This window comes from Diplotaxodon limnothrissa, linkage group LG6 (genome assembly GCF_057381915.1).
Source record: "Diplotaxodon limnothrissa isolate DT_005_m linkage group LG6, D_limnothrissa_male_GT1.1, whole genome shotgun sequence".
In the NCBI taxonomy this organism is placed as follows: domain Eukaryota; kingdom Metazoa; phylum Chordata; class Actinopteri; order Cichliformes; family Cichlidae; genus Diplotaxodon; species Diplotaxodon limnothrissa.
Genome location: NC_140601.1, coordinates 5,086,010 through 5,105,997, shown reverse-complemented (window position 1 = coordinate 5,105,997; position 19,988 = coordinate 5,086,010). Strand labels below are relative to the sequence as shown.

Here is a 19,988-nt window from a genome sequence, read left to right as displayed (position 1 = left end):
AGTTACTTTGAAAAAGTAATTAATTATAGTTACTAGTTACTTCTTTAAAAAAGTAACCGAGTTAGTAACTGAGTTACAAGATTCTAAAAGTAATTAATTACTTGAAAAGTAACTATTGCGTTACTTTAAAAAATGTTTAACCCTCTGGGGTCCAGGGTATAATTGGCCATTTTTAACTACTTTTGATTTTACCTCCACATTTTACCTTTAAAAACTATTTACTTTGCCTTGTTTGGTATCATTCTTTTCAGCACAACCTCACGTGTCTGAATTTACAGTTATGTTTTCATTTTGACATTCTGTATTAACCCAGTTGATCTAAAATCAGACAAAAAAGTAGAGAAGGTTATATTTTTTACTGTAACAACCTCAAACATGTTTATTGAATCATATTTCATAACTTTAAATGCAAATATAAATGGTCAATTTCAAAATCCTATGCAAGTTTTGCAAACAACAAAGTTATTTGTGTCCATTTACCTTTTACCCTTTTTCAAATAACCATTTCAAACTATTTACATAACAATCAGCTGTTCTGCATTCAATAAGATGCCACACAAATTATTTGTGCCACTCCAAAAATGTCTGTCCACTATAAAGGAGAACATCACAGCCTGATACCTGCAGGTCTGACAGCAGGAGGTATATCACTCCTCCTGTTTTCTACCTGGAGACCGCAGTCGCCTCATTGTTCTGACACACAACGCAAAAATATTCAAAACGCTACACGCTAACTGCACAAGACAACACATTAACTACACACTCCAAACACGCTAAACGTCACAAATCTCTCACATCTCAAAACTCGCTCTCTCTCTTTTTCTGCTGTCTTTCTCTCTCTCTCGCCGTCACTCCTAAAACGTCCCCCTCTTCCTAAACAGCCAAATGTCATGTTGCCATATCATTTTTGATTGGTCGTCATGGTGCATTTTTCCACCAACACCAAAGGGCTGTTTCTTGTTTTTTTTGTTTTTTGGTCATAAGCAGAGAGTGCTCGCTGCGCTGTCCTTAGACAGTAAACGTTACAAAACTGTTGAGGAAAAAACGCCACGTATATATTGTTTATCATGACTCTGGTTTTACGTGGTCTATCAGTACAATTTAAAAACTGGCACCTTGTTGCTTTGTCATCTTGAAGTGGTCGTGTGATTGGCTTACCACGACTACTTTATTCTTCCTCAGTCAAACAGCAGCACTCATGCGATTGTTTTGCCCCCTTAGCTCCAGGTGTTGTGCCAAAAAGTCATCGTCTGCCAGAAAGTGATTGCCGCCTGCGAGAGCGCACGCAGCTGCTTGAAGCTGTAGCGCCCAGATTACTTACAGCTACTTTCGTACAACTGATATAAGATGTGGTAAGCTGAAGACAGCTTCAACCGTCTGCTTGTTGAAAAATAGTAACGCAACCGCACCGTATTTTCTTCTTAGTAACAGTAACGGCGTTGTAACAATAGGAATTATTAGTTAGATAACTTGTTACTGGAAAAAAGTGACGCCCTTAGTAACGCCGTTACTTGTAACCCCGTTATTCCCATCACTGTATATCAGTATTTTTATGTAGGTTCTCATTTAGGTCATGGTATATCAATGTTTTCTCCCCACCTTTTATGCTTCACTCAAAAGTTTTCAAAAGTGAGAGGTGATTGCCATCATCAACTGTCTAAATTTTATTATTTAAAATTCAAGTACCTCTATTTGTCAGGAGTTTAACCTCCTAAGACCCGAACTCTTTCATGGCATGCATTTTTAATTTTTCTTTGCTATTTGGGCTGATTGGGACCTGATGAATGTAAAAACAAAGAATTACCAGATTTTTTTTAACCTAATTTTTGTTTCTAAGAAAAATGAGATCTACATATGACGATATTTGTTTTGAATTTTGATAGAACAGTGGCAGTATACTGTCCTCGTAAGTGAATATCAGGCCCTTGTAGAGAAAAATTAAGTATTTTGGTCTAGACATCCCAAAATGTGATGTCCACATATGTGGATGCCAGGTCCTTGGAGGTTAATTTACTGAATATTTTATTTTTCAATATTTAAGCATAGAACACAAGAACAGTACACAATAAGGTGCAAGGTATACGTAGAACTTCAATGAAGGTTCTGACAGCTTTGACTCCCAGATGAGGTATATTTTGTGTGTGTACGTGTGCTATAAGTGACTGTTTCTGTAAGGCTTTAAAGGACCTTGAAGAAAAAATATATGCAAAAGTGAGGTTTTTCTTTGTACTTCGATGTAATGTTTCCTGCTGCAGAAAAGATGTTCTGAGGATGTAGATTTATTTATAGTTATTTAATTATTAACTTTAATTATTAATATTAATAATAGTTCAGTAGCAGCCCCAATAAAGAATAAAATTAATTCTTCTGTAGCTTTGCTGTAGATTTGTCGCAGTCAAAAACAAATGGCTGTGAATGGGAGCAGCAACAGCTTGCTTTTTTTAAACAAGTTGAAGCATTAGTCGCAAGTGTGACTGACACTGGTACATGGTAAACTGGTACATTTACATCGTAAATGGACTGGTTCATATATGGTGCTTTTCTACTGTTCCTAAGCACTCAAAGCATTTTATACAACTTGCCTCATTCACCCATTCGCGGCTATTTATACAGGCGCTTTTTTCTTTTTTCCAAGTAAGTGCTTTCTGTCAAAGAAACATTGACATGGTGCTCCAACCCACCTTCCCCAAATTAGCTTCACTACCATAGTTCTGACATTTTTGGTTTTTCTGTTCTTGCTTTTTTGATTAATCTTTCATATTTGCCCCTTAATGCTTCCAGAGGACTCCACGAAAGGTGAGCCCTTGCTTCACGTATATCTTTCCTTTTTTTTAATAGTTGCAGGACTAGGGAGATATGTTAGATTTTATTTATTTATTTATTTTTAATCACAATCAAAACCACTAAGACTTATCAATGAACTTTTTATTTAGATAATTATTTGAATTTCAGGAGCTTGGCCACATCTCATACACTCCCCTTCCTGTTCTCTGTCTATAATTGACCCCCTGCACTACGAATTGGTTGTGTTCTCATTTTTGTCAAAACACCCATTGACACCTATTGTGTGTTTTTGATGTGAAGGAGGTAGGGAGGCATAACATTTAGGACATAACAGTTTACTAGCATTGAGCATCAATTAAAATGTTAACAATTAGATTAAACAACTAGTAAGTCTGGTACTGACCAGTGACAATAATAACTAATGTCTTGATGCATGCTCAATCATCCAGAAAAGGAAATCTCTAAAGGTTCATTCTGTTATTCTGGACATGTCATTTTCAGCATGAGAAATGTTTTGTCACTCATCCAAGTGACTTCTTCAGTCTCACCTACCTGCAGGTTTCCCCAACATTTGTATAATCACTGAAATTAGCACCAGTGACAAACAATGGGCTGTCAAGACCAGTTTTAATGATCGTTAATATGCAAATTGTCATAACTATTGATCAATAACCATTGATCAATGGCCATCAGCACCATGGCAAAGATGGTGATCTTTCTCCACCTTACAATTCCGTGATTGCAGCCATTCCTTAACTCTCTGTAAATTGTACTCATGGCCAGATACACAGAATCAACTTCTTGGAATCAACTTCTAGTGAATAATAGTTGTTTAGCCTTGTCCATCATTCCTCGAACCTGTCTATTACCGTCATTTCATGTCCTGCTGAAAAATAGTTGCAGTTCCATCTTTAGCTGCTCCTCCATTACCATTTTACTGCACAGCTGCCAAAGGAATGCTGGGTTGTTCTGTAGTCCTCCTTCATAGAATGCAGGTATCTAAAACTCTTAGGATGACCGCAGGCTAACAGATATCTGCTGAGGGAGTTCACATCTGCACTCGGGGGAGTGTAAAGACAGAGCACTACCACGTGACTGATGTATGTGTCTTGGAGAAAATCCTCACAGTTACACCTACCTCCTGTTTAAAAGGCCGTCGGCTTCAACACACTGCATCAGGAAATAGGTCTCCAAAAGTGGAGCGTGCCCTGAGAGACTGTTTGAATCCACTGACTGGGATATGCTGCTGGATCCACATGATGAGGACAGTGAAGGGATTGCAGGCTGTCAGTGTGGACGCGGTCTCACCTGTCAAGACAGTACGCTGTTATCCTAACAACACCTCCTGAATAACACAGGAGGTCAAGGCTATCCTCAACGGGAAGAAGGTGGCCTACAGAATAAAGGATAGGACACAAGACGAGGGGTGGTACAATAGAGGAGACATTGGAGGAGCCAAGTAACTCTTGGTAACCTTCTTCAATCGGTATGACCAACAACCAACTGTCCCACCTCACTACAGTGCCCTCCCCCAACTCCTTTCTCCACATGACATTGCTGCACACTCCACACCCTGCTCATCGCAGTCTCCCTCCCTCACTGGCACCCTCACCTGACACAGAGGACATACCTCTCCTCCTCCCCTCCCCACAGTCCTCTCCCTGCATAACTGCAGACCAAGTGAGGAGAGAACTGGCTTTGACCCAGGAAGTCCCCCTGCCTTTGGGCCTGCTGTGTCCATGGCTGCTGCACAGTCAGGATACTTTTCCTGGACTTCTCTAGTGCTTTCAATATCATCCAGCCAATTATGTTCCAGGAAAAACTTGAACGGATTGAAGTGGACCCCTGCCTGGTGACCTGGATAAGCAGCTACCTCACTGAGACACCACAGTATGTCAAGCTGAAGGACTGAGCAGCACTGGTGCACCGTAGGGCACAGTGCTGGCCCCTCTTCCCTTCACCCTATGCACTTTAGACTTAACAACTCAGAGATGTGTCATGCATGTCTCTGCACTCCTTAAACATCTGCAGGAAACTCCTGTGGATGTTCTACCAGTTAGTGGTTGCCAGCTTGATCTTTTACGTGGTGGCGTGCTGGAGGGGTGGTACATCCAAAAAGGATTCCTCCAGGCTGGCGAAGGTAGGCTGGCTCTGTGGTTGGCATGAAGCTAGACTGACTCTCTGGTAACAGTGGCAGAGAAAAGTACTCTGGAAATTTCCTCTGCTAACTGTCATCAAACCACAGAGAAACCGGATCAGCGACAGGCTGCTCCTCCCCAGCAGCAGAACCAGCAGGGCTAAAAATTCTTTGTTCCCTGAGCCATCAAACTGTACAATTCAGGGAGAGGGGGAGGAGTAGCAGCAGGAGGGAAGGGCACGGGACGATGTTGATCCAGTGAAATAAACTAAACTTATTACCTCCAATGCTAGAAATCACAGCATGCTTCACTAGAGCTCAGTGTTCCAGTTCTCTCATCATCTGGAATTTCTTCCGATCTCCTCTCCTGACATTCCGTGGCATTTATGCCAGTATATCCGTCACGCTGACCACCAATTATATATTTGCAACAGTCTTTAACCTTTGTAACGTACAGTCATCACTTCTTGGTGATGCCTTCCTTGGGGATTTGCCCAAAACTCGAGCCATAATATGCATCATATAATTCCTTTTTTAATAATGTATAAAAATCCTTGTAGATAGATGCTGACTATAGCTCCATTTGGTGGCACACCTGTCAAACTACTACACACCCAACATAAAGCTTTACCTATATTACTCCAAGATAACTTGGAAAACAGCTGTTATGGAGCAAGAGGCTAACACCATTCTTTGTACCAGGTTCTAAAAATGCTCTTTAATGCTGTGCAGCATTTTAACAGTCCATAACACTTTTAAAATATTCACCTTTAGACCCAGCCTCAAGTGATCCTGCTATATTGAGACAGCAGCTACCTCCTCTCCAAACAAGTCCAGTTAGCCTAATAAAATTTAACAAAAGTAAACGGTTTTGATTGCGCATACAGTACAGGAGTAATAATTAGTAGCTTTGATTTCATTACGTTATGTGTTGAGTGAAACTGAAATGGGCTTATTCATCAAATACTGATTTTTGAGGGGTGAGGGTTCAAAAGAAGAAAAAATTAAAACAACCCAGGACATCATTTTCACACCATAGAAACAATATAACAGTATAAAGCAGCTATTGTGGCATACCAGGTTGCCTAGCAACATGATTATTTGCACACATTTTGACATCAAGGCTGCTGTAAAATGAGCCAGAGCTGGCTGTATGTGATTGGTAAATAAATATTAAACTGTAATGGGATAAAAGATGAATAATTACTGCAGCGTTGAGGATGGGATTTTGAGCTCGAGCAGAGTTGGTCAAAGTGGAGATTGTGTTACCCAATGCATAGAGAACTTCAAGTCTGATGTGACCTCTTCCTTCTCCTTTTCCTCCAGATCTTCTCCAAAGTCTTTGAGGTGGCCCGAAGTCGAGTCCTGTTTGGAAGCTTTATCCCAACACCACGGCCCCGGCTCACCTCCAACAACAACATCAAGAAGAAAAATTAGCAGCACACCATGTTTTCCCTGTCATGTTGGGTTTTTTTTCCTCTCCCCCTCTCTCTTCCCTTTTCCTGTCACATCCACCTTCTGCCCTGTTTTAAAATGATTTGAAATGTATAAATAGATTGGTTTTTTGGATATAGATGATGGTTCCTCGCCATGCTGGCTGTGGGTTTAAGGGCACGCTGTAGTTCTGAACAAAGTGGTATGATGTATTTTATTCTCAACGAGGGTTATGATTCTTAGTGTGGGTGGCCATTCTTACACCATTATACCAGGTGTGGTTACCTGTCAAATAATGACTGCACATTATTAATCCCCGTTTATCTGAATGTATGTATGAAGAGCATGTCACCAGACCCTCCTCACTTCTCTCTTTGCGGTACTTCCTCTTGTCTTCATCAGGTTTCTGTGTCGCTGGGCGGCAATACAAATAGTTGTCACAACCAAAGTTTACAGTGTTACTCGTAGAAACTCTCTTAGTGTTTCTTGTGACTCTGCTGAACATATATCAGCCATAAAAACTTTCAATCCACATTATGTAGGGTGTATACAATAAAATAACCCTGTGACATGAACAAACATGATTTCAGGTCAGGGCTCCAACCAGTTCTCTTCATTATTAAGTGATTTTTAAAGTCTTATTTCAATTGAACCTTTTCTGAAAAAGATGGAAATGACAGTTATGCAGCAATTTGTTTGTTTTTTTGTTTTTGTTATTTTCTGAGGTTAAGAAAGGATTTTAATTTTATTATCAAGCTAGTTCAGATAGTAATCTATAGTTACCTTAATTAGTTTGTCTGGATCTGGGAAAGAGCTGAAAGTAAAGGAAGCAAAGTTTTGATAAAACCAGCTCAGCACTTAAGTATTCACCTTAGTAGAATGATCTGCAGGTGTATTGTACTGATTGACAAAAGACAGTGTCTGTCAGTTCTTTTTTTTTTTCTTTTTTTTACTGTTTTAAGTGGATTATGACTTGACGTGTTTACCTCCAGATACTCTTTATTTTTAATACTCGGCTTTGTCAGAGTCCTGCTTGCTTTCCAACAGCAAGATATGAGGTATCAGACTCATGTATGTTTGCAGTGCAGACTAGCATAGAGTGACCAAAATATTTGTTCAACAGATCTGAGACATTTCCAGCTCTCTACTTGACCTACCAAGAAAGATGTCTTACTAAATGTTCAGCTATTAAGTTTATCTATGTCTGGATCTCCAGCTTCTATACATTTTCTGCTACTTGGTCCTCTTAACCTGACTGCCAGTATTTGAGTAAAACTTTCATTTTTATTCTCCAGTGTAGCTCAGGTTAGCAATGTAGAGTATTTTTATTATTTAGCTTTGGGGGGGTTTATTATTAAACTTAAGCTCTCTTCCCTTCATCATTCCTCGTTGTCCTCTTTATCTTGGCAGATCTGATGGACTGAGTCAGCTCCTCTTGTTTCTAAACCACCCAAGACCACATAGTAAAACACCAAAAAATTGAATTGTTTGCCATTCGATCTGTTGCATCGCATATATGTAACACAACACTTTGTGGGTCCAGATTGGTGGGTCCAGTGTTTCTATTTTCAAAGCCAAAATCTGTAAATTGAATGGCAGGTTCATTCCAAGTGTTGGCATTGATCTCAGGGTCAGAGGTCATAAAACTTTGCTTTACTGATCAGTTTTCTTTTGTAACCATTCCATCCACAACTGTGTGCTCTTTGTTTTTTTACAGTGTACTTCTTTTTACTGCCACACACACACAGGCTATGTGTATGAAATATAAACCTTTATAAACATAAATTTTCTAGACTTTTTTAGCTGGCAGAACGTTTGGGTGGTAAACCTCATTTCAAATCACTAGATGTAAAGGAATGCTACGTATATATATGTATATATATGTGTGTGTGTGTATATGTATATATATGTGTGTGTGTGTATGTGTGTGTGTGTGTAAATTTATCTTACATGAGCACTGCAATTTCACCCCTTGCTGGCAAAGAATGTTTATAATCTGTTGTTTTTCCCCATTATGTTGTATTTAAAGTTATTTAAGTTAACTTATTTTTCAATACACTATTAAATCAGACTTCTTCAACACACATACCGGTGGTGTTCTGTCTTTACATTTTTTTTCCTTTAATGAAGAGGTAACACTGAAAATGCTAATGGTATTCTAGGTTGGCACAACCAATGCCAACATGGAAAAGCTGGACTGATATCTGAATGCTGTTGTAACTCAAACTAAATGCACAATAAAATACCATTTTCATCAAATTACCTAAACCATAGACTACTTTTGTCTAAAGTAGAGAAGAAAATATAAAAACCATAGAGTACTTCCATGTCCAGATTCTGCATTATTTGTAACATAATCACTTAACATATTTGTTAGATGATAAAACGTCTGCTGTCGTTTATTAGCTTAATGTCCATGCTGACTTTAGCAACCAGAAGATTATATGTATGTTTCTATACTTACATTTTGTTTTATGAAGGAAATTTCATTTGAGTTTAAGAGAATGTGAATTGTTTTTTCAGTATTAACATTACAAAGTCATATGTTTAGCAAATGTCTCAGACATTTCCCCTTGTGTAAATTTTACACAGATTTTTTTTTTTTGCACATACGCACGACCGCTCAAAAGTTTGGGATGTACTGGAAATTTCTTTCGTTTGTGTATTAATCACATCATTTTAGTAATAGTAGTAACACTTTCTGTACTCAGTATAGAAAGCTCACTCTTGACATCAGTTGTACTCCTGTGGAATGTGATCACAAGTGGGGCCCAAGTTTTATTGCACCTTCGCAAGCAGACTCATTTTCCTATTGAGGGCTCTGGACATCTTATTGCAGAGGAGATGACGGTTGGTCGGAACTGTTCCTAGACTGAAGAGATAAGGATCTGCTAATAATTGATCTGCTGTGGAATGTTCTTTGTTTGGGAGGTATAAAAGGGTTCAGGGTGATGTCTTTCCCTCAGAAAAACGGGTTAGGAGTGTCACTCCTAACCCCTGCAGTTTTTCTTTTCTTTTTTAATATCATGGCTCAAGAGTTGGCAGTTCGTCTTGTAATCGGAAGGTTGCCGGTTCAAGCCCCGGCTCCGACAGTCTCGGTCGTTGTGTCCTTGGGCAAGACACTTCACCTGTTGCCTACTGCTGGTGATCAGAGGGCCCGGTGGCGGCAGTGTCTGGCAGCCTCGCCTCTGTCAGTGTGCCCCAGGGTGGCTGTGGCTACAATGTAGCTTGCCATCACCTGTGTGTGAATGGGTGGATGACTGAATGTAGTGTAAAGCGCTTTGGGGTCCCTAGGGACTAAGTAAAGTGCTATACAAATATAGGCCATTTACCTCACTTCAAAAGGCACGCTCGCCTGTTGGGTGCATTTTCATTCAAGATTTTCCATAACAATTTGGCGTTGTCCGGCAGGATTCCTCGGGTGAGTTTCGCTGAATCATGGGTAAGCGGTGACTGGCCATCCTGAGGTAAAATTACTTCACTCCCACCGTTCTTTTGTTTTAAAAAAAGGGGAACCGCAAGATGTACTTCAGCGACTCTAACATGCAGGAATTCTGACGAATCAAGAGGGGAACCGCAAAGAATCTGCAACGGTGAGTGGGTTTTGATTTGGGGAGGGTTTTCAACCAGACCAACGGGAAGAGCCTCGGCTCATTATTGCAACAAGTGGGTGCAGGGTCCTAGAAACTCAATGAGTTTGAGTATTCTAGTGTGAGAAATTGCGCCCTGTTGCGGTAGTAAGTGCAGGATCTTAGGAGCTCAACAAGTTGGGCGTTCTAGTGTATGTTTTTTTAGCACTTTTGCACCAGTGAAAAAAGGCAGAAAGGCTGAGCGGAGGACGCTCCGTTACATTATGGGAAAGTGGCCCAGTAAAATGGCCAGTGGGGCTGTGGGAGGCATTCCTCTAGGTGGTCTGGGTGAAAACTCCATTTTTGATTCCATGGTAAAAAAGTTTGGACTTGATAGTATCAGATATGTTGAGAAATGGCAAAAAAAAAAAGAATGGTTTTGCTGCTTAGTGTGAACCAGTTGAGAAAGGTGGAAGAGCAACTGGGGGGAGAAGAACAACAAATGTTAAAAAAGAAAAACGTTAAATCGACTGATGTGCGTAGGATCAATGATTTCAATTCAATTTTATTTATATAGCGCCAAGTCACAACAACAGTCGTCTCAAGGCACTTTATATTGCACAGTAGATCATACAATAATAGATACAGAGAAAAACCCAACAATCATATGACCCCCTATGAGCAAGCACTTTGGTGACAGTGGGAAGGAAAAACTCCCTTTTAACAGGAAGAAACCTCCAGCAGAACCAGGCTCAGGGAGGGGCGGGGCCATCTGCTGCAACCAGTTGTGGTGAGAGAAGGAAGACAGGATAAAGACATGGTGTGGAAGAGAAACAGAGATTAGTAACAGGTATGATTTAATGCAGAGAGGTCTATTAACACATAGTGAGTGAGAAAGGTGAAAATCAAGTGCATCATGGGAATCCCCCGGCAGCCTAAGTCTATTGCAGCACAACTAAGGGAGGATTCAGGGTCACCTTGATACTCAGCTTTGCCGTTGCTCTGCGGATAGCCAGGTGATGAGGTATGGTGTCGAAATTCCCATTTCCGGCTGAAGTTGGCAAACTCTGTCGAGCTGTACTGGGGCCCGTTGTCAGAAAAAACAATATTTGGGATTCCCTGACGTGCGAAATGAGCCTTTAGTTTCCTAATCACAGTATTCGACTTGGTATCAGGTAGATAATCTATCTCCCAAAAGTTGGAGTAATAATCAACAGTTATTAGGTAGTCCCTACCCTCAAAGTTGAATAAATCTGTCCCAACTTTGGTCCATGGTCTAGTGGTCAGCTCGTGTGGTTTTAGTGTCTCTTTCTGTTGTTTTGCATCCACAGACCGACATATGTCACATGTAGCGATGTACTTTTTGATGTGGTCGTTCATACCATGCCAGTAGACACAGTCTCTAGCTCTCCTGAGGCACCCTTCTGTGCTGATGTGTGTTGAGTGAATTCGCTGTGTTATATCTGCCTGGAGTGCTTCTGGAATCACCACTCTCTCTCCCTTGAAGACCAGTCCATCCTGTGTGCTCAGTTCATCCTGCAAAGATTGGAACTGAGTTATTTCAACAGGTACATCTTTCTTACAGACCGGCCACCCCTTTTGTATTGTTTTTATCAGCGTTTGTAGTGTGTGGTCGGTTCTTGTCCCTGCTCGTATTCTGTCCATGCTTTCTGTTGAAACAGGTACATAGTCCACCATGTTGACACATTCTGTCTCCAACTCCATCTGGCTTTTGATGCTGTCCTGCAGGTAGGCCCTACTCAGCGTATCAGCGAGTAGCATGTCGCAGCCTGGAACATATGTTATGGTTATATCATATTTTTGCAGCCTTAATAACATCCTTTGCAGTCTCTTAGGTGCATGTAACAGTGGCTTTTTAATAATGTTCTCGAGTGGCTTGTGGTCTGATTGCAATCTCACAAGACAACCATATGTATATTGGTGGAATTTCTCCATCCCAAACACAATAGCTAAACATTCCTTTTCAATTTGTGCATAACCTCTTTCAGTGAGCATCAGTGCACGACTTGCAAATGCCACTGGTTTTCCATGTTGAGTCAGAGCTGCTCCCAGTCCTGTTTCGCTGGCATCACACTGCAGTGTCAGCTCTTCTTCATGGCTGTAATATTTCAAAACTGGGACTTGTGTTAGTTTTTCTTTCAGTCTTTTAAATGCATCTTCCTGCAAGTCTGTCCATAGGCTGTCTCTGTGCGTCAGTTGTCTGAGAGGCTCACAGTCGTCTGACAGATGCTTGTAGAACTTGGATAAATAGTTGACCATTCCAACTAGTCTCTGCACCCCTTTTATCTCAGTTGGTGCTGGCATCTCTGTGATGGCCCGTACCTTCTCTGGGTCAGCTCTCAGCCCCTCTGCCGTGAGTAGATGTCCGATGTATGGTACTTCCTGTCTTCTAAGCTTGAGTTTTTCCACATTTAATTTGATGTTCCTCTCTCTCTGCAGCGTTCCAGGAAAAGTCTCAGGTTTCTGTCATGATCCATTTCTGCCAACTCAGTTGTCTCTCATTTTCCAGTGATCAGGATGTCATCAGCAATGATGTATGTGCCTGGCAGGTTCTCTAACGCTTGCATCAGTTTGCGCTGAAAGACCTCTGGCGCTGGGCTGATCCCCATCGGCATTCTCAGCCAACGAAAGCGACCAAATGGTGTTGCGAATGTCATGAGATAGCTTGACTCTTCTGTAAGCTTCACATGCCAAAAGCCATGTTTCACATCACAAATTGTGAAAACTTTCGCTTTTGACACATCTGGCAAGATGTCATCTGTTGTTGGTAATGGGAAGTGACTATGCTTCAAAGCTTTGTTGAGCGGTCTCGGGTCAATACATATCCTGGGTTTGCCATTTGCCATTGCACTGTCACCATCCCACTGATTCAATCAGTACTACATTCCACTAGTGCTATTATTTGTCTGTCTGCAAGGCTCATCAGTTCCTCTTTCAGTGGTTTCATCATCGACACTGGGACTCTGCGTTTTGGCAGTTTGACGGGCTGCACTGTTGTGTCGATTTCCAGCTCATATTCACCTTGCAAACATCCATCTCCTGTAAACACATCCTGAAACTCGGTCTTTATCTCTTCCAACAACTACATGTTTTTCTCTGATGGAGCTGTTGTCACTGAGCTGTCCAGAGCACATATGTTATCATATTTAACTTGTATTAGCTTCATCGCTTCACTAGCTGTTCTCCCAAGTAGAGGTGTTTTACAATCCTCCTCTACCACTTGGAACTCGACTCTGTACTTTTTGTTGTTTCTTGGGTTTGTCAGCTTGACCTTACACTTTCCTAATGGACACAGCCTTGACTTATTGTACATCACAAGAACCTTGTCTGTGTGCTCCATTTTGATGTTCGGGTTCAACAGGTTGATGGGAATAACGTTGCAGGTTGCACCACAGTCAACTTGAAACTTGACCAGGCTGTTGCCAATCATCATGCCTGCAAACAGCTGCTCTCGTTTTTTCATGTCTGATGCTTTGATCTGGTTCACTTCTACTGCAGTCTGTGTCATAGCTGTGACAGTCATTATGTCCTCACAGGAATCCGAGACCTGCTCCGTCACTGTGTGGACCTTTTTTCCATTTTCACTCTGTCTGCTTTTACTCCTGCATGCTATAGCAAAATGATTTTCTTTGTCACATTTTTTGCATTTTTTTCATATGCTGGGCATTTTGATTTGAGTCTTTCATGTGCTCTTCCACAAAATCTGCATGGTCTCTGAATGCTATTGTGACCAAGTGGTCGGCGGGGTTATAAAAGAAATGATAAAATGACAACACCACCTGGGGGGAATTCTAGCCCCCAGGAAATATAAACTTTAAAAATGGAATTTAATTTAAAAAAACAACGTTTGCACAGGTTCAGGGATGCACACTGAGGCCGGCTCAATGTATTAACACCATTTTATTTATTAAAAAAATAAAAACAAAACAACAAAGACAGCGCACTAAATGTCTAAAATAGTGTCCCAAATTACAACAAAATAAACATACAACTGGGACTTACCAGCAGCGGTGGACCAAAAGAAAACCACACAAAAAAACCCCACTATAGTCTATTCACCTGGTGCTGTACAACAAAAGTGTGGAAAACGACCCGCCACCTAAGGTCCCACGGCCGCTGGTAAATCCTCAGTTCACTGAAATAAAAGCACAAGATATACACGTTAAACAGGATAAAAAAAACCATGGGACATAAAAAGGCGCTCTATATACTAAAATAAAGAAAGAAATTAAAAGGAAAACGGAGACCTGTAATAAAACACACCCACATACACACCACAGAGCACAGATTGGAAACACTCGTGCTCTGCGAGCCAGCCCACAGCTGGTGCTGGTTCTGATTGTCCATAGCCCTACTCAGTCTCGCGCAGCTCTCCGCAACTGGGAGAGGGAAAGAGAGAGGCGGTACCGGTTTTTGTAACACCAGCCCAATATGCAGCTGAAGATCGCCCCGACCAGCCGGGAAAGCTGGAGTAAAACGATAGTCCAAAAAGGGCTTAGCATGAAACCCAAAGCCCCCAGGGGCGAGGCGAGGCCAGCAGCGGGAATAAAACTGGACGGCCAACAGATCGGAACACAAGATGAAACAGGGCAAGACAAGACAGCAGCTAGGCAGGCGTCTCGACTCTTTGCTTAAAAATCAGGCAGTTGGTCCCTGAGAAGGTGCGGCAGCAATCAAACCCTACAAACAAAAACAGGCAAAGATAACCTTAATCGTCTCTAATTTACAAATACTAGCAGCTATAATATAAGCGGCTTACCCCAAGACTGGAGGCGCTGTACTGTACGGTGAACGCAACTCACACGTCTCTCCACCACAGCTGGAGTAAAGAAAGAGAAACAGCCGCGCTGTAGCAGTCACACAATCCGATTGTATCGGTAAATTAACCAATAGGCCAGCATTTACTGCTGTATCGCACCAGAAGCTCGGGAGGAATGATCCAACAAAAAAACCCGGCTTCCCTTTATACAGGTAAACACCACCCTGTAATCAATATGCAGGTGGGTTCCTAATTAACCCAATCACATGATACAAGGAGCGAGTGCAGCGGGAAAAGAGCGAGGGTGGTAGAGCGAGCGAGAGAGAGAGAAAAAGAAGGGCGAGTAGCCCATCCGGCTACATCTACCCCCCCTTTTTTGCATTGGCGCCCCGACAATGACTCAAGAAACCTAACACCATGGCCTGAATATGGCAAGCTGAGCACTGGCGACCGGTACAGACTGAACAGGACGTGGCAAGTGATGTACATTCGAGTGCTGACCTGCTGTCGAACGTGCTGTTCTCCGCAAGTGTGGCCCACTCACCTCAGACTGTTCAACAGAGCCTGAGGAAGAACCTGGGGGAGCAGAGGTCGAGGGTGCTACAATCACACTGGGAGTAGACCTGAACTCCACCGATGGAACTCTAGAGGCATCGGGAAGTGACACCACAGGTGCTACAGGGTGTGAGGGTACCTCAGGGACAAGGAGCCACAACTCGTCGTCACTCATTTTTGTCATTTTTGACCAGGACATGTCCTTCAATGCACATATTAAACAAATATGTAAGACTGCGTTCTTCCATTTGCGCAACATCTCTAAAATTAGAAATATCCTGTCTCAGAGTGACGCTGAAAAACTAGTTCATGCATTTATTACTTCCAGGCTGGACTACTGTAATTCATTATTATCAGGATGTCCAAAAAACTCACTGAAAAGCCTTCAGCTAATCCAAAATGCTGCAGCAAGAGTACTGACAGGGACTAGAAAGAGAGAGCAGATTTCTCCTGTTTTGGTTTCCCTTCATTGGCTTCCTGTTAAATCCAGAATTGAATTCAAAATCCTGCTCCTCACATACAAGGTCTTAAATAATCAGGCCCCATCTTATCTTAATGACCTTGTAGTACCATATCACCCTATTAGAGCACTTCGCTCTCGCTCTGCAGGCCTACTTGTTGTTCCTAGAGTATTTAAAAGTAGAATGGGAGGGAGAGTAGGGCTGCTCGATTATGGCAAAAATGATAATCACGATTATTTTCACTGAAATTGAGATCACGATTATTTGACGATATTTATTTAACCCTTTAAGACCTACTATAGAACCAAGTCCACCAGAGCTTATATTATTTTTTTACATGCTGTAGTGCCATTTGTGGGAGCATTTCAAGTTGCTATACATCAATACAACTGTTATAGCCCATATTTTAATAATATGTATGCATTAAGTCCATAGTAATTACATAAATTGCAAAAAAGTGCAATAAACTACAAAAAAAATTGAAAATCGCTTTTGTTTTGTTTACATATATTTCTACTTGGAGAAATTTAAGAGGTTTATCCCTCAAAACTTTAAATACAATAAAGTTGCAAAAAATAGTTTCCCACCACAGGAAATTTATTTTGAGTGTCTTCATAGTTTTATTTTGGAGATACAGCAATTTTTATATACTGCAGGAAAAACAAAAAACAATCCTATGATGCAAATTTGCAAAGAAAACAGCATGTGCATCATTTCACTGTGGGAAGTGTTACAAACAGCTGATAGGAACGGCAAAGCGTGTTTCTGGAATATTATGTTTTTGTTCCTGCAAGCGCTTTTTATGCAATTTTTGCAAAGCTATATGTGGAACGAAACCGTGACCGAGGACAAGCTGATGGCATAAGATGTAAGTACAACTCCTCCGGTTTCATATGCAAAACAAATTATTGCACTAGCTTACACGGTTCAGGTTCTACAGGGATTTAACAATAGTTACGCAAAACGGAGCGTGCTGCTCTGACCGGCTTTAAAGGGTTAACAATGACTTTAAAAAAATAATATAAAATAGTGTGCAACACCACTGAAGTTTTTTTTTTTTAAACTCTCTTTTCAACCAACGGCAGTCACTCTCCAAATAACTTCTGCTTAGCTTTCCGAGCTTCCCTCGGGTCCTCTTGATCAGCGGTCTCCAACCTTTTTTGCGCCACGGACCGGTTTATGCCTGACAATATTTTCACGGACCGGCCTTTAAGGTGTCGCGGATAAATGAGGGAGGGGCTAATAATCGGCTCAGTCATTTTTAATGATCGTTGAAAGCCCAGATCGTAATCGTGATTAAAATTCGATTAATTGAGCAGCCCTAAGGGAGAGCCTTCAGTTTTCAGGCCCCTCTTCTGTGGAACCAGCTTCCAGTTTGGATTCAGGAGACAGACACTATCTCTTCTTTCAAGATTAGGCTTAAAACTTTCCTTTTTGCTAAAGCATATAGTTAGGGCTGGACCAGGTGACCCTGAATCCTCCCTTAGTTATGCTGCAATAGACATAGGCTGCCAGGGGATTCCCATGATGCATTGAGTTTTTCCTTTCCAGTCACCTTTCTCGCTCACTATGTATTAACAGACCTCTCTGCATTGAATCATATCTGTTATTAATCTCTGTCTCTCTTTCACAGCATGTCTTTTATCCTGTCTTCCTTCTCTCACCCCAACCGGTTGCAGCAGATGGCCCCGCCCCTCCCTGAGCCTGGTTCTGCCGGAGGTTTCTTCCTGTTAAAAGGGAGTTTTTCCTTCCCACTGTTCCCAAAGTGCTTGCTCATAGGGGGTCATATGATTGTTGGGTTTTTCTCTGTATCTATGAAGCGCCTTGAGGCGACTTATGTTGTGATTTGGCGCTATATAGATAAAATTGAATTGAATTGAATTGAATTGAATTGAATTGAATTGAATTGAATTGAAATTGAATTGAATTAACTCAGAGAGGTCTGCTCTGAGTCAGCAGGCACAGGTGGGGGTGGAACCTGTGGACCAGGTGTAGGAGGCCCTAGGCTGACCTGTGCCTTCAACATGTCACGATGGACATGTCGAACCTTCTCCAAGTCTCCCACGGGGCAATGGTATAAACAGCCCCGTTCTCTTGGGGTGCCCTCAACACCTGATAGACCACGGAGCTCCAAAGGTCCTGGATCTTGTGCCGGCCCCGGGCGCTGTGATCTCGAAGATACACCAGCTGACCGACCTTTAAAGGAACAGGGTGGACTCTCTGGTCATGCCGCTCCTTGCGACGGTCAGCGGCCAGCGACAACCGTGCCCGAGCTCCCTCAAAAGCCACCATTAACCTGGCTTGGTGCTCGGCCACCCAGTCCTGTACCTCTCCAGGCACTGGGTCCTGAACGCGGCCTAGAAGGAAATCAATAGGCAGCCTAGGATCCCTGCCAAACATCAAGAAAAACGGTGACTCTCCAGTGCCCTGATGCGGCGTGCTATTATAGCAAAAGAGCACATGCGGTAAGCATGCAGCCCAGTCGCGTTTCCGAGATGATGGCAGGGTCCGGAGGAGGTTGTGGAGGGTTCGGTTAAACCGTTCGCACTGCCCATTACCCGCTGGGTGGTAAGGCGTTGTACGGGACTTTGCTACCCGATACAACTCGCATAACTGTTGCATCACCAAACTCTCAAAGTTTCTACCCTGGTCAGAGTGGAGGCGGCTTGGAACGCCAAACTTAAAAAACCACTCTGTTAACAGGCCCTGGGCCACAGTAGAGGCCCGCTGGTCCCGGGTAGGGACTGCAACCGTGTATTTGCTAAAAACGTCAGTCATAACCAAGACGTTTTCAATTCCACTACGGGAAGGTTCCAACACCGTGAAGTCTATGGCCAGGATTTCATTTGGCCTAGACGCCAACAGGTGACCCATATAACTATGAGACCCCAACTCTGAGTCCTTTGCGACCTGACAGCGTTCACAACGCTGAACCCATTGCTTGATGTCAGAGGACATCCCGGGCCAATAGCAACGCTGCCTGACCAGTTCAGTGGTACGCTCAATACCTTGGTGCCCATGGTCCTGGTGCAGCTGCCTCAAGGTCTCAGGCTTCAGAGCCTCTGGGAGAACAAGTTGGAGGGCTTCCTCACCTCCACCTGGACGCAAAATACGGCGATAAAGGATGCCATCCTTCTCCACCAGACGATCCCACTGACGCAGCAGAACCATGACTGGTTTGGGGACCTGACTCCTTTCCTCCGAAGAGGGCGGGGTGTGCCTCCTCCAGTATACCAAGAACTCCTTGAGGAGGGGGTCAGCCTCCTGCAAAGCACGAATATCCCCCAGGGAGTGAGATGGAAAGGCCCCAATCTCCAACTGAGTAACGGAGGGCAAAACGGCTGGACACTGAGCCTGCTGAAGTGAAGTCGGGACACAAGTCCCAGGCAACACACCCTCGGCCAAGCTGGAGCTCGTCTCATACTGTCGAGAGAGAGCATCAGCATTCCTATTACTGTGGCCTGAGCGATACTTGATCTCAAAATCGAATGCCGCCAGCTGGGAGGCCCACCTCTGCTCGGTGGCACCCAGCTTAGCTGAAGAGAGGTAACCGAGTGGATTGTTATCGGTGTAAACCACACACTTCTGCCCCAGCAGGTACTCCCGGAACTTCTCGGCCATGGCCCACTTAAGCGCAAGAAACTCCAGCTTCATGGAGCTGTAATTGTCCATATTGCGTTCATGTGGCCGAAGACCTCGACTAGCATAAGCCACTGGCCTAACAACACCTTCTACATCTTGGGAGAGAACTGCACCCAAACCACTGTGGCTGGCGTCAATCTCCAAGATAAATGGGTGCGTAAAGTCAGCATATGCTAGCACAGGTGCAGACACAAGCTTTGCTTTCAGGGCCTCAAAGCTCTCCTCACACTGAGGGGTCCAAATAGCACTCAAACTCTGTCCCGAGCCCTTCTTTGTCTTTGTGCCAGCCGCCAACGCCAACGCGGCAAACCCCTCCACAAAGCGCCGGTAATAGCTGGCGAAACCCAAAAAGGATCGCAACTTTGACACGGAACGAGGACACTGCCATTTGGCTACTGCGTCAACCTTGGCTGGATTGGTAGAGACACCCTCACAGGAGATTACATGGCCCAAGTAGTTAACCTTCTGCTGGAAAAAGGCACACTTTTCTAACTTAGCCTTGAGCCCCTGTTGCTGCAGCCTTGCCATCACCATCTCTAGCCGTTGCAGGTGCTGAGAGACAGACGAGGAGAACACAATGATGTCGTCTAGGTACAGCAGTAACGACTGGCACTGCTGATCCCCGA

The 19,988-nt window shown here is 42.9% G+C and overlaps 1 protein-coding gene across 1 annotated transcript in view; it reads left to right on the top strand.

Annotated features, from left to right (window-relative positions):
• Positions 1–6,927, top strand: part of LOC146629984 (atlastin-2) — a 40,350-nt gene extending 33,423 nt beyond the window's left edge. The window contains exon 13 of the mRNA XM_085356726.1: positions 6,248–6,927. Coding sequence (XP_085212852.1) covers positions 6,248–6,358 — 111 coding nt within the window. The 3' untranslated portion in view covers positions 6,359–6,927. The remainder of the gene's footprint in view (positions 1–6,247) is intronic.
• The last annotated feature ends 13,061 nt before the right edge of the window (positions 6,928–19,988 follow it).